The 15,288-nt window shown below is 34.9% G+C and overlaps 1 protein-coding gene across 1 annotated transcript; it reads left to right on the top strand.

The window, feature by feature from the left end:
• The first annotated feature begins 3,660 nt into the window (after positions 1–3,660).
• On the top strand, positions 3,661–14,575 carry LOC145911744 (P-selectin-like). Its single transcript, XM_082999169.1, has 18 exons — positions 3,661–3,826; positions 5,209–5,409; positions 5,745–5,921; positions 9,084–9,260; positions 9,520–9,696; positions 10,250–10,432; positions 11,530–11,715; positions 11,772–11,804; positions 11,867–12,057; positions 12,114–12,333; positions 12,403–12,546; positions 12,598–12,783; positions 12,840–13,031; positions 13,094–13,288; positions 13,404–13,618; positions 13,677–13,905; positions 13,962–14,102; positions 14,343–14,575. Exons 1-18 carry the CDS (start codon positions 3,781–3,783, stop codon positions 14,414–14,416), a joined length of 2,967 nt encoding a protein of 988 aa, XP_082855295.1. The 5' UTR covers positions 3,661–3,780; the 3' UTR covers positions 14,417–14,575.
• The last annotated feature ends 713 nt before the right edge of the window (positions 14,576–15,288 follow it).

Genomic DNA, 15,288 nt, shown 5'->3' with positions numbered 1-15,288 from the left:
TTACGAACTATATTGCGAAAAATACATTAGTGGTTGATTGTGGCGAACTAAATAAATCATTTATGACGCGAACTCAAAAAGTGGTACTATGACAGAATCACTGTGCATCATCATCTAATTTGGTCGGCCTTTCTCGGCGGTCTTTGCCAACCTCAAAATTCAAAAACCTACTTCTATCTTTTGCTGTGAGTGGACAAAACGACTTAACTGACGGTTTGTCTCTGTCGTTTTTTCAAAAGTTCGTGTATCACGTTAGCGATCATAAATGCAGTAACAACAATAACACCCTGTCCCAGTAGCTGTTTTATCAATTATCATAGAATACTAAAACATGGAATGGAAATTCTTTTCGTCACGCGTGAGTAACACTGTACGCAAAATGAAAAATGCATTGGGTTAAATCATAGTATACTATGGTGTCAGGCTGCAGTACGGACTACGGACCTAGATGTTGAATAGGTATAGAGGTTTGGAGCTGTCATCTACGTTGAGTGCTGGTTTATGGTGTTGGATGTAAAGTGTTTCCAGCAGAATCAGTAATTTAGATTTTATGTAACAATTGTGTAGAACTTTCGGCGAATTGAATTTAACCTGATGATCCGAATTTCCCCACAGATGGTTGCTGACCTCGCTTTCAGCTTTTGTTGAGGGATGATGCTTCTTCATGCGAATGGCAAGATTGCGTGTGGTCTCACCAATGTGAGTGGCCCCACAGGAGCAGGTGAGTTGGTACACAACATTACAGCGATGGAGAAGCTGTTGCTTGTCTTTAAAGTTGAAGAGTTTGGAGAGGGAAGTGGTATCATGGATCATGCGCAGTTTGATGGGGAGAAAACTGCGTGTGTTAATAAATTGTCGTAATTCTTGCCGTATGTGATAGTTTACAGGGCAAAGGAAGGGCAGTCGAAAAATCAAATACTTGGTTGGTGCTGGAGGAGGGGGGGCGGTGGGCTCACGTTCATAGTAGTATACCGACAGTTAAGGTAACCCCAGCTAACAAATTAACGTTTTGTAAACGTTAATAAAAAGTTATTGCAGGACGATAAGACGTTGTATGCAAAACGTTTTTCTGACGTAAAAGTGTAGACTACCATCAACGTTGTTAAAACGTTTTTTATCACGTAATTTCCAAGTGTTTTGCAAACGTTGAATTTTAACGTAACATTGAAACGTTAGCACAACCACGCATTCTTTCGTCGTCTTCACGTGTTTACATAACGTAAACAAAACGTTATTGTCTGCACCATTCCAATGACGTTATTACAACGTATACGAACTCAACACAAGGCCGTATGTCAAATCATTCATTTGTTTTATTTGCATTAATCGAAATCGGATGATAGTACGGATGATACTTTTTAAAGGAAACGTATCGAATGAGGTGTTGTTGCTGCTAGTGGTGCTCTTCTTCTACAAATAAAAAAAAAACAATTTCAGCAAAGCGGGAACTATACATGCCTTTATGTACAGTCACACATCGTTCATTTGGACCACTTACTTAAAAAATGTAAGGGCAATTCTTTACACATGGTGGCCTTGGGTTACGACTTGGGCAAACATAGGCTGCCTAAATGAAAACCAAAATCCAAGTAACTTCTGCGGAACCCCTAGGGTTACATAAATAAATATGAAAGATTCCATGCGGGGTTCCTTTTCAAATTATTATCAGAGTATCTGTACCAAGACAGGATTGCCTTAATATAATACAAAAGGTGCATGCCTGGTAGTTTGATCCCCCAACTTTGTACAGAGTGTTTCCAAAAATCGTGTACTTCCTGCTCAATGTTTCGAATTGTTTCTTTGTGGTTTGCGAGCTAGACAGCTTTCTTAAGTACAATGTAGTTTACATTAGTTTAAATAAACATGCTACTTATCAAATAACTAATGATTTTAAATGTTTGTTTTTTTCAATTAAATTACAAATTGCTTATGACTAGTACTTACTTGAAACAACTTTGCAAACGAGAGTTGAAGAAAATGTCCTTTTCCCTTTTTGTCCCTGATAACTATGTCCCGACCACATCTTAAATGTTCATGGTTCTAACTGTATCCCCCAGATTGGTTCCCTCAATTGATGTCATAAATTTGTACTGCAACATAAGTTACAAATGAAATAAAGTAGTAACTTCAACATGCAGGTTCTGGGATGGAATAGAAAACACATGGTCATCGAGTTTAAACTTAGTTACGATTGGTGTGGAACCCTAACAGGTCCAGTCAATTTATAGGATTCTACATCAACGTTTCAACCATAGAGGTCATTTTCAACTTCCACTTTCATGAAGACCGGGTGCTCCGAAGGTGACCGACAATCGAGTGATGGCTGAAAAAACGAGCTGTTAGATTGAAAAGACGACTGCTAAAAGATGAAGACCTTCGTATCACAGCCATGCACGGTTGACAAGGGTTTTGCCGTTCCTGTAGACTGTGAACGTGAGAAAGAAACGGCTGGAAAAGTGTGGTAATCGATTGCGCTACCAAATGCAAAGGAGTCGCGTTAAATGATGGGTTAATGCAGGGTCCAGATCCTATGAGCAGCTTGGTGGGCGTGGTGACTCGCTTCCGGAAGGACGATTGGTAGCTGGCGTTGAAGCTCTGTTCCACCAAGTGCGCGTACACCCAAAGGACAGGCCCGCATCGCCAGAAAAAAGAAAAAACCTGTGTGGTTTGTCACATAGTGAGCGAGTTTGAGTTGCAATTAGTATGGAACCAGAACAAGTCAATTTATAGGATTCTACACATACACCATAGAATACTTTACTTTTAGTTTTCTATGCCTACACTATACTTGCAGTGCCGTACGTTAAGGGGGCGCTATAATTGGGTAAACACTTAAACCACCTCACGGACGGGCGAAACGGGACTTCCCCGTTTCTTGCGTGGCTACTCAACATTAGTTTTCACTAAGACTTTGCAACATTATAACTCTAATATTTAGTTCGTTTATGCAAAAACGTTGTTACACACTAAGAGCATTTTGTTTTTTGGTAGATTTGCCTAAAGACCAAGAATTTTGATACTTTAGGACGTGTGTAGCATTGCCGAAGCATGTGTTGAACGAAACAAACGTATCGTTGATGGAATATGTTTTGCTTGCTTTTAAAATACCTCTATGCAATGCCTTGATAACTATTTTAGTTCAGAAAGAATGATATTTCCAACAAACGTCCGTGAGGTGGTTTAAATGTCAACCCTATAATTGAAACTGACAGCATAATTGGCGCGAAATCGCTGCAACGACTACTGCAAACAGTAGGCAGCCCAGTTGCCATTATTGGTCTCTTTTAAGTAAAATTTTGTTTTCTGAGTTTTGCTTGGCCTTAAATTTTGTTTGGCCTTTCTACTAAATTGTTTCACATTAGAGGTTCTTTTAAGTGAAAATGTTTTACATGAATTTGATGTGTTTTGATTCACATATTTTATGGCCCATTTTGCTTGGCCGCCCATAGTAAATAGGACATTGGTTTTGTTGACTCAAGGGTGTTTGGCCTTCAGCTTTCATAAAATTCTGGCAACCAAAACACATGAAATTGTGTATGTTTGGTAAGATGTTATGAAACTAAAGAAAAATAGGGTGACCTACATAGAAATAAAGAATTCAATTATAGAATACTTTCTGAAACTATTTTCAGGTCTGTGAACCCCAAGCATAAAGTTGTATTTTATATACATTATTAAATATTGTATCAAAATTGTTTTGAATCCTTTAAAACACTGATGTACATCGAAAAGAAACCTGTAGAATGAAACTTTGGGGTATTATACACATGGACATACACAATGTATTTGGAGTTGTGGACCCTGTTGTTTTGTCATTCAATATCAGGTTGGTGTAATTTGCAAACTGGACACAAACAGTTTCTTTGATTGAATTTTTAATTACAAATTAGTTATTTGTTTTTTCTACTCTCATGGGCTGTTAATTTTTTGCTTCTTTTAATTTTTTTTTACTTAAATGCAGGTATTGTTCTAACTATACTGTTTTTTTTTGCATGAAGATATATGTGGCAAATAAATCAAAAGAAATCGTGTTTTCAAGGTCCTCTGCAATAATGCAGCGCTGTTTACCAATAACTGTTGCTGGGGCTTGTGACTTATATTTGTGGCTGAAATGCATTGGTTTAGATAGGAGTTATTTACAAAAACACGCTTTGCATAGCCCTAAATCCTTTTTGTGGAAAAATTTTATGTTTAGGCATAGCAGAAATTGTCGAAGAACTTATGCACCAAGCACCCAAAACGAAAATTTCCGCTTCGGCGAAGAAAAACATCTTGACTTAACTTTGGCTGTTTAGAGCATTTTTACTGCGAAGAATAGACTTGATCATATGGAAACTGACAGCAGACAAACACTAAAGCTTATCTATAATGTTTTTTGTTAGTGTATACAACTAAGTTAAAACTTTTTAAAGTGGCCTGGAGAATTTGACGAACACATTTTTAATTTGATTATAAGTCTTGTTTTATATGTGGCAATTTTCCCACTAAAGAGACACTAAACATGCTCATCAATACAATTCAGCTGCTAGACACGCTAGTTGCAGTTAATTCCAGACTTTTTTTTCGTCTAAACATAATTTTTGGTGCTTGGTATATATTTATATTCTTCATAAATTTCAGCTTTGCATAAACAAAAACATTTTTACCTGCAGTATTGTGGCATCAGTCCCATTGTAGACGCGAAGTCAGAACCATGAATAGGGACCTAAAAAAAACAAAAAAACATACATGCATGTGCTCACTCAACTGTAAAATTGACCCTCCATACATCAATGATTGCTTTGTTACATCATCATTATATCGTGATCCACCCAAAACTTGTAATATAATATTAAATTTTGGTCACCTTAGGTTTTTACTAAAATTTTAACTCCTCATTGGAGATTTGGTTCTACCAATATGTGTGCAAGGCAGTTTCATTTAAGCAAAGAATTTCATTTTATGGAACTCATCAAAAATCTTCTTAATTATGGACCAAAATCATGACTGAAGGATACAACCTGCTGCATTTCTATAGCAGACGGTGATTCTCCATGAGGAAATTATATTCACATGGGTGCTTGACTAATAAGGGTCCTCTTCACATGGGTGTCTAACCCTATTGGTTTCATGGGTGCCAATACCACTGTTTTTGTTTAATAGTTTTTATGTGGATTATGAATAGCAGTTTTCTTAATCAAAACAAAATGGATTTGATTTTAATTTTAGGTGCTTTTGCGGACTGTATTGAATATACGCCATCTTTTTTAAGCCTGGGCACTATACGATCATCTTATACTAATGGCACACAAATTGGATCAGTTGTTACATTTTCCTGTGATACTTTCTGGGAACTATCAGGTGCTACACAAGCAGTTTGTGAAAGTAATATATGGAAGCTGAACATTAATGAAGATCCAATATGTTCAAGTAAGTGCATAACAACATAACTGTTTTTGTGGATAAATATATTCTATGTTTACCTAGTTTGCAAACGATATTTTTTGCAAACAAATAAGAGATAAATATATGTAAATGGTACCCATTTAATTTTTTTGCCAAACTTGTTGTTCTGCTTGTGTTGCCCATAGTTGCCACAAGTTAGTTTTTTTCTGTACACTAATGTTGATCTTATCTCACAAGTTGCACACTAATGCACAATAGTTAATTACACAAACACTGATGTATGATTATAAAGTCTACTCTGACCAATTGTTGAGATAAGATCAACTCCTGTACCCAATTGTTTTTTTATGGAATTACAGAAGGGAAATGTACAACAATTGAACCTCCAGTCAATGGCCAAATGACATGCACAGTTGGGATGAAGTCAGGAAGTTTGTGTTCATTTAGTTGTTACACCGGTTATGATATAAATGGCGAGGAATTCGCAAAATGTGAGAACTTCTTGGAATGGACTAATCCTGTTCCATCATGTCAAGGTATATGTATCTCTATAGTTGTTTGAAATCTTAACCAATGTGCATATCAGCAGTGATAATAATTTCATGATTAGCAAGAGCTTTGTGCTGGCGGATAGCAATATGTGTGAATTTTGTAAACAGTGTATGTATATGACTGAAAAAGTAATATAAACTTTGCTTTAATAGCAGAAAAATATATTTCGCCTTAAAGAAGGCATCATCTCTTTCTAGCAGTGTGTTAAAACAGAAGCAAGTTCATGCAAGGTCTATCTATATTACTGTAATTAATTTTACCTTGGCACAGATGAATTTCGACAATACGGAATAATAATAAATACTCCTTACACCATGCTTACATACTTGAATGCCGAAAGGTTATATCGGAGAACTGTGACACAAATCTAATATTGACATGAAGCTTGACCATAGCCAATGGCTAATGTCACTAGTATGAAGGCATGTCCACCTTATAATCCTAAACCTGGCATAGACTTGTACTTGTTGATTCATTTTTTTCAGATGTGAAAAGGTTTGAAGATAGTACAATTGCAGGTTAAGGATCTATATGGCAATTAAACCAAAGATATCTGTTTTTAAGTTCTGCTTGTTTTCCAATAACTGTTGTTGGGTCTTGTGATTTATATAGGAACCTAATATTCTTTAAAGTTAAAAAAATATTGCTCCTGGATGGCACAGTACACAGCAAGGATTTGTTGAGCCTCCTGGAAGATCTTATGACCTACAGGGGGCATATACAGCCCTGGGGGGGTTACTTAGGCAATTATTCAGCAACTGGCTTTGATGCTATTGTGTGAAGGAGAGATGAACCTTGCATTAAACTGCAATAAATTTCAAAAAGTTCAATTTTCTACAGAACCCTGCACCAAGTAGCAACCTTATTCAAAGCGCACAAAACTAAAACTGCCCGAAACTGGCTCAAAATCGCCTTAACAACAGCGCATGTATATATGCTTACTCAACTGCAAAATAAACCCTCATATATCACTAGTTGCTTTGTGACGTCCTCCTTCTATTGTGACAGACGACTTCCAGGTGGACATTTCTCGCCTTATTTCAATAAAAATACCAATATGCATCCCTCTGTTTTTTAAAATTAAAAACCTTGGCCTCATATCGTTATTTCATTATAACGATTACATTTGAGAAAGTATAAATTTTCCTCGATTTTCAACAATAATAATGCAAGTTGTTTTATAGTTTTGCTCACTGCGGTTGCTCTATGTAACAATGTCAGCATGTTGTTTGTACACTGCCATACTTTCACACCAGAAATAAGTTTCACACCACTGTGTGTTGCAAATTGAACACCTAATTAGCATTACCATCTCAAAGTTCATTCCTTAAGCACATTGAGCAGTGAATCACACTTTATTCATTTTCATGTTTCATATTTGTGTTAAACCGAGCCACTTCAATCCTTGGCTAACTGTGGGAATGCCCACAGGTCACAAGAAAGTGTTTAATTGCATTTTAATTCACTTTAAAGCCTAGTGGGATGTGAGTATGTTTTAACAAAATTTATTCGGCCAAATCTGATTCGCTTTCGCCTAAATATGTTTTTAATAATCCGCAATGCTAATGGACCTAATGATTATTACTTATGTATGTTATTAATTTTTCCTACTTAAGCTTGCCATTTCTGCAGAGCCAGGCCATTGGGGAAAAGATCTGCATTCAGCTCTGGTGAAATGGTTTGCTGACCTCTGTATTAAATGTATCTCTGTTACGCATTAGTCATTTAAAACATTTTAGTGTGCTTTGAGTAGAATTATAAAAAAATAATTAAAAAGAATGGAAAACAACAACAATAAATATATGTAAAAGCAGAACTTTCTTATATTGCCAAGGCTTAATCTCATCACTTTGTTGTTGAAAGAAAATTTTTGTCAAACACAAAACTTATTACTAATATTTCACGAAGTTTTCTATTGTTATGCTGGACAATATTAAAATAAAGTTATTAAATGTTACTTTTTGAAAAAAAAAAATTAAACTAATTGTGAAATTGATTGTTTTCGCCACAAGCCAATCATGTTGTGATGGGTTTGGCAACACAATCAAGTCAGAGAGAAATTCTATACATAAGATACATGAGTTAAATTTTATAGAATGGCTACTGTATATGATGGATATTTAAGGAATCGTAATAAATTGCAAATATATACCCTGAGGAGAACAAAGTGGTTTATGTGCTACTGAAAACCTAAATAGTATGAATAATGCACACCTAAAATAATTTATGCACCAAAAATGTACATGATCAATCCAGGATAAAGATATTACCTTTCTACACTTTGTTATATCAAAAACCAAGCATAAAATTATAAAATGAAGTAGAAATTAGATTTTCATCAATCTAATACCCAAAACACCACAACATACACAGAGTACTGCAAGGTTTCAGAATAAAACCTGACACATAATATACCTCCTTAAGTAGGAATGGTTTTTGTAGCGGTCACTTTTAAGTTCAAATGGGTATTGTGAATATAAATCCAATGCTATTCTTATGGTAATTTTGTGCGAAAAAGACTTCATCAACATGTGCAATTAATCATAAACAAGACCTACGATGATGTGACAACCACAATCTGCAGCTGATCCCAATCGCCTCCAAATTGCACTATCATATTTGGACAGCCCTCAAGACGACTAAGTCTGCCAAAGGAAAATATTCTTTGAACCGAGTTAGCATTTTTGTTTCAATGGATTTTGCTTTGGCCAGCACAGCTGGGTGATCACCTAACGTCATATGAGGCTTATCTCAACCCATCACTTTCCAGTGCGACTCGCTGTGATCGTACTTAAGATGTGATTTTTAGTGAGAATATGACTCGATAACCCTTATAGTGTTGTCTGTGTCTATGCCATTTTATTTTCCATATTTATCATTAATATTTCATTCAGCCTTTAAGTTCTTATCATTCAGCCTTTAAGTTCTTTTTGTGCAAAATTAAACGGTTGTATGACAAAATTATTTCTCACATGTTTTGAGGTGTGTTTACTTCATATGAAAACTTGTTTTTTTATGCTTTGCAAATATTACTTGTCCTCAAACCTGTTTGTTTGGCTATAGAGTTCACACACTTTGAAAAACTGCTGCAAATTATTGGGAATGATGTCTAAATTATTGAGATTAAACATACACATTATGTACAGAACCAATAACTACATGTGTACCCCTTACACTATTTGAAAACGGAAATGTGACATGTACCAATAGCAATCAACAGGATTCAATATGTACATATCAATGTAATCATGGTTATGTCCTCAGTGGAAGAAGTACAATTCTTTGTATAGGGGAATGGTCAGATGAATTTCCGGATTGTGAACGTATGTGTAGTTGACAAAGTTCTTTTATTTGAAATACAATGTATTTTGAGTATAAAGAGACTAGTCAATATTGTTATTAACACTGTCATGTTGCTGAAACGTCTTCTTTCAAACATGACAGTGTTAATAACATTATGGGCCAGTCTCTTTATACTCAGAATTATAAGAAACCCATGAGTTGTGTTCCTAACATTGTATTTTAATTAAGGTTAAAAAATCTTGTGTATTCATATGTTGCGGAAATATATTATCTTTGAAGGCATCGTTTGCACTGCATTGGAAAGTCCAAGCAATGGTTTAGTGGAGTGTACTGATACTGACTTTTTTGGCTCTTCCTGTAAATATAGTTGTGCAGAAGGGCATTTGTTGAATGGACAAGAGGAACTAATATGTGGCAGCTATGGGGTGTGGAGTAAAACCCCACCCACTTGTGAAGGTATTATAACAGCAGTTTGTAATCAATTGTTAGTCAATGTACCATGCTTGGTATTTGCTATACATGTCAACATTGTCAAGCATTAGAAATGCATACAAACAATGCATATTCTAATAATTTGTCATAGGAGTGGAAAAAGTTTCACAAAGTTAAGTTTGAAAGATAACAACTATTTTCTATAAGACGTTATATTCCAAAATAAGGTATTTTAATTTAGTTGTAAATTTCAATGTCAGACTGCCACTAAATACTGTTATGTGTTTAGATATAAAAGTTGATCAATTGTTTATTTTAGTAATTTTTGTTTTGTTAAAAAACGTGTGTTCGAAATGCTCTAACATGAACATTAATTCTCCAAAACATTATTATTTTGGAAAGTATGTTTGTGAATTACAAGTTAGGAGTGTTTATTTTACACTTTTGTTTATCATAACGCCACCTATAAGATGTTTTGTTTGTAGGATCGTGGTTTTACTTTAACAACACTAAATTTGTCAGCTGTGTTAAATAAGGTTGCTGTCAAATAGAGACACTGCAAAAATTGTGTTTATAGAAGAACAGAAAACCTGCCAAATGGTAAAAGATTTAAAAAATGGAAAAACTTCATGCACAAATGCATATGAAATAAACTCTGTGTGTACTTTCACTTGCAACAACAACTTTATGCTTGTTGGAGTTTCGAGTATTTTATGTGCATCTAATTCAAAATGGGATTTTCCTGAACCTGTCTGTGAAGGTATGTTGCTGTAAGATGTCACATTTGCTATTTTTGTAAGCCTAGCATATCACCCACCACAATGAGAACAATTTGATCCATTCTTAACGAAAAATGGAGAGAAGCAGAAACCATTTTTTCTCTGTGATTCTTAACTTAAGCCAATACAAAATTATTGCAACAAAGTTACTCAAGGCTGCTTGACTGCAGTGCCTTTGCTGTAATGCCAGTGCAAGTTACAATAATAATCCAACAATTTTGTTGCCTGAAACTTTCTACATTGAACAAATGTCAATAAACCGGTGTTGTACTGCAATTATATACATTAAAATCAGAAACTAATAAAGCAGTGAACAAGTTTTTCCTTTTGAATGAAGGGCCATGTTCTGGTTTTCACCACATTTTGATGATTGTCACTGCAGATGAACTTGCACTTGTGCTCTACATATTGGGCATAAAATTGCTGTTTTAACTAGTTCATTTCACAAATGAATAATCATGTAAATATACATGTTGGTTACTAACACCATCACAAAATTTTCTTGCAAGCAAGTGGTTAGATACCCTTGTTTTAAATAAACAAACCACCAATTATATGTGAACTACAGTACCAAAAGACTTGCTTTATTGCAATTACTTATTCATAAAAAACAGTAGTTTTCAACCTTTTTCATACCTTGACCTAAAAACAGCGCATATAAAAAACACAGCATTGTCACATTCAGTGATGTTTCAACAAAAATACACAGTAACTTTGCAGCAATTGGAGGTCAGTAAATTGAACTCATTACGTCAGTCCATTGAACTTGGATTTAATCTACCCATAAGTTTTTCGCATAAATTTCACAAAAGCAGGATGTAAAACTTTGTGTGATACCAATATGTTTTGGAAAAGACTGTTTCACCAATGGGAAAAAAATTTTTTTTTTCAAAGCAATCTTTGTATTTACTGATTTTAATTGATAAAATTGTTTCGGCAATCATAAGCCAACATATGCAAAACCTACCTGGGTGTGCAAACAGAGGTCACGCTAACTGAATGAAATTTTGTGCTCTACTTCTAAATTGTTTAAACATTAGAATTTTGATAATATATTTAATTAAAAAAATGTTTGCAGAGGCCTTGTGTGAACCTCCATTGACTGTTTTATATGAAGATGATGTCAGTTGCACTAACTCCAACAAACTTGGTTCTATGTGCATTGTATCATGTCCTGATGCACAACTACAAGAAAAGCACTACTGTTATCCATCCCCTGACAATAGTGAAGGGATGTGGAACATTTCAACAAATGTTTGCTCTGGTAAGTTTCGTTTTGTACTTTCCTACTATTCCTAAAAATTTTTTATGTTTGAGTAGAAAGCTTGAAAAATGGTTCGCTGTTGAATATCGGTGAGTCCAATGCTTTTGATGACACTAAACCAAAATTTAAAAAAAAATTGTGTTTGTTAAAGCATGTGACAAGGTTTACATAGATGTCATGATTTTATTAAATGGATCACTTCCAGAAAATGAATATGACCATTCTGTTATGTTTGCTACATCTCTGATTGAAAAACTATTTCCTTTGGCAGTAAGCGAGCATATATGGTTTAGAGTGGCACAAACAAACTCTGATATGTGTGGTTCAACGTACACAGTAACAGTAGGTTCAATATCGACCCATTTATGGTCCTTACTAAATGTAACTTTCACATTTAGGATGAACTAATGGATAACAACACATTTCCTGGTGTCAGGAAAATTGCTCAAAATCTATTGCATGTAGCAGATTGTCCTTCAAGTAGGCATTACTTGAAAATTATTAGTGACTTTTTAGTACAAACTGGAAGACCAGTTGCAAAGCCACTGTTGGTTTATATTGTGTATGGTAATCCAGGGAACCACGATATCGCAGAAACTAAAATTCTTATGGAAACAGGTAAGAAAGATCAGTCAGATAAATGATTATGTACACAAAAAAGCATTGAGAAAAGTGAAATTATTACAGGAGCAAATATTTTTGTGGTCAGTCTGAATCCTGGTGAGATTTTCAACTTGGAGACAAACTTGAATTTCTACGCTTCTGACATCCAAGATTATCGACCAACTGTGTATAAAATCAGCCATGACCTAACTACATTTTTCTGCCCAGGTTAGTTGCAGTTTACTTAATGTTGCAAATGTTTCAGTTTATTGTTTCCAGGTCCTCGATGTAGGCGAATGCATGTTTCACATGGCCAGGCAGTGTGTACATTTGTACCACACGTAGGAAGTTTGTGTGAGTTCCACTGTGAAAATAATTTTGTTTTGGAGGGAAATGTATTACTTCAGTGTATAGAAAAGTTTGAAAATGTGTATGAATGGAATTTTGCCCCGCCAACTTGCAAGCGTAAGAAAAATGTAGTTTGCTAATTTGTTATTGATTATGTTATTTTACCTTTGCAGAAAAACTATGTTCAGAAATTTATAATAGTACTGATTTGACTGTTGTTTGTTCTGAAAAAAATCTCTTTCTGTCTGAATGTTTGTTTTTTTGTCCTGAGGGAAGTTTCCTTGTTGGACCACAGGTTATTATTTGTCTTGAAAATGCAAACAGTGTTTTAACATGGTCTGATTCAACACCCGAGTGTGAAACAGGTTACATGCCTGACAATAAATTAACATGCATTTTATATTTGAAAACAAATTGTTTTGTGAAGACCTTTTATGTCAGCCTCCTTTAATTGAACCAAAAAATGGTGTTTTATCTTGCCCGAACGGAAATCAATACAATGCAGAATGTACTGTAACTTGTCATAATGGTTATTTGCTGCTTGGAAATAAAACTATCAAGTGTAACTTGCCACAAACTGATGGTTCTGTACAGTGGAGCTCTTCTATACCAACATGTGAAGGTATTTTTTCAACAAATGGAAAATCATTAAAGAGTGTTTGCAAACATTTGTGGACGTTTGACAATGATACAAAAATACTAATTGATTTAATTGTTCTGTTTTGCTTCTTACTTAGCTTGTGACAATTGCAAGAAGGACTTACTCATTGTTTTGGACATGTCTGGCTCGACTACAGAGGAAAACTTCAAGGACAATTTAAATTTTGTATACAAGATAATTCATCAAAATGTGGGTGCTATTGAGGAGGGTGATATACTGGTTGGTGTTGTTCAAATCAGTGGAAACCCAAACGTGGTTTGCAGTTCCGGAAATATAGAAGACGTGTTCCAGGTGATATGTACTGGATAATGTGTAATGGCACTTTTTTTGACTTAAAATTTATATTTAGGTTGAGTTGGAGATATCAAGTTATGATATAAACTTTATCAAATTTATTGTTGACAATATTCAACACACTGGAGGATGCTCAGCTAGTAGACAGGCGTTTTTGCATTCAGTTACTTACTTAAACACTGTTGGAAGACCAAAAATAACTTCAAAGTATCAGATTATTTTTGTAACAAATACTAATTTGTTCTCCAGCAAAGATCAAATTACAGAGTTTATTCAAAAATATGGTAATTATAATTACATGGCAAACGTTAACTTGTAAGTAATACAATTGTTTGCGAAGAAATTGAACTCACTGTTGCTAGCATTGGAGATTCTTACCAACAGTCATTCAAAATACTTCGTAATTCGAAGACAGAAACTTTTGACAAGTCTTTGTTGTATGATCCAGTTGTTATGGAGGAAATAAACACAACAGGCCATGGTATTTTTTTTTCTACCCTTTACATCTTAAACAAACTAAATAATTTTTTTTCTGTAAAATTATTACTTCATAGGAACACTGTTTATGGATTTGCTCATAATTCTGAGAATGAAGAGACTGGCCCATACTATACTTATAATACTGGCTCTTACTAATACATCATAATATTGTATTGTGCCAAATAAGGTCATAGTAAGCACAAAAACTATAATGATTGGAATTTTGCTTTTGTCTGTTCAGGTACCATGATATATGCTCACTTGGTGCTGATTATTATTATGCCGATTCATCCAATTTTCTACTTCCACTGCTGAACCATATTTGTCATCAAATGGTTGTCAAAATGATGTTACTTATCCCTTTATGAGGTGTAGGTAGTGACACAATAAGCAGAAGTTTTTTTCTGCTTTTTTACCTGCATTCCAATGTGTTGGGCCACTTGTACCTTGCGAAAGCTTGTGTTTATCATATATTTAAAGTAATAGCCTTTTTTTATCCTGCCAATGTAATCAAAGACACGGATATGGATTACTACCCAATAAAAAATTTGTAATGAAACGAGTCTCCAGAGTTTACTGTCGGTTGAGCCGCATCTACACGGACGTGTAAAAAACAAGGCTGAAAAAACGCCTAAATAAATGAAAAAGTGTTAAGTTTGGAGTGAAAACAAATTATCGCAGAAATGCTCCATCACCACCGTGCTTCAACACTTGTCAAAAAAAATAACATTGATTTTATAAATTGTAAGTGAGTTTAGCTTTTGCGTGTCACTAAGTTCGAGTAATTAACATAGCAGGTCAATATGTTTTTCAAACCAAAAACTAAGCACGTTGCTTAGCAATGAAGTAGGTCGCTATTTATTAAAACTTATGATTTATGCCAGAAAAAACATGTGCTTGTGCGAGGGCCAGCGCTTTTATGAAATCTCGTGTGTCTGTGTGATCTTAGTTTTAAAACAAACAAATGGCATTCATGGCCACTAGAATCATGCCGACTGCACCCTCCTTGTGGGGCTTGATGCCAGGAAACCAATAATGCTGAACACTTGTCCTGTGATAAAAATCTTACTCCACAACATGCTCGTTTAAAAAATGGGCGTGTCATCATTTGTGGGCGTGTTCAATGCTGCAAGAGTCAAGTCTCATAAAAAAAAACTCGAAAGTTTTCAATCTCGCTTATGTTTTTT

The sequence above is a fragment of the Ascidia mentula genome, chromosome 8, assembly GCF_947561715.1.
Source record: "Ascidia mentula chromosome 8, kaAscMent1.1, whole genome shotgun sequence".
Classification (NCBI taxonomy): domain Eukaryota; kingdom Metazoa; phylum Chordata; class Ascidiacea; order Phlebobranchia; family Ascidiidae; genus Ascidia; species Ascidia mentula.
Note: the sequence above shows the minus strand (reverse complement) of the source record. Positions and strands in the feature narration are given on the sequence as shown.

What these genes read in the sequence shown, in the direction of transcription:
- LOC145911744 (XM_082999169.1), top strand. Translation starts at nt 3,781, where the DNA reads ATGTATTTGGAGTTGTGGACCCTGTTGTTTTGTCATTCAATATCAG. An exon ending in GTTTTGTCATTCAATATCAG is followed by an intron (nt 3,827 to 5,208) that starts GTTGGTGTAATT and finishes TTTTAATTTTAG; the next exon opens with GTGCTTTTGCGGACTGTATT. An exon ending in AACCCCACCCACTTGTGAAG is followed by an intron (nt 9,697 to 10,249) that starts GTATTATAACAG and finishes TTGTGTTTATAG; the next exon opens with AAGAACAGAAAACCTGCCAA.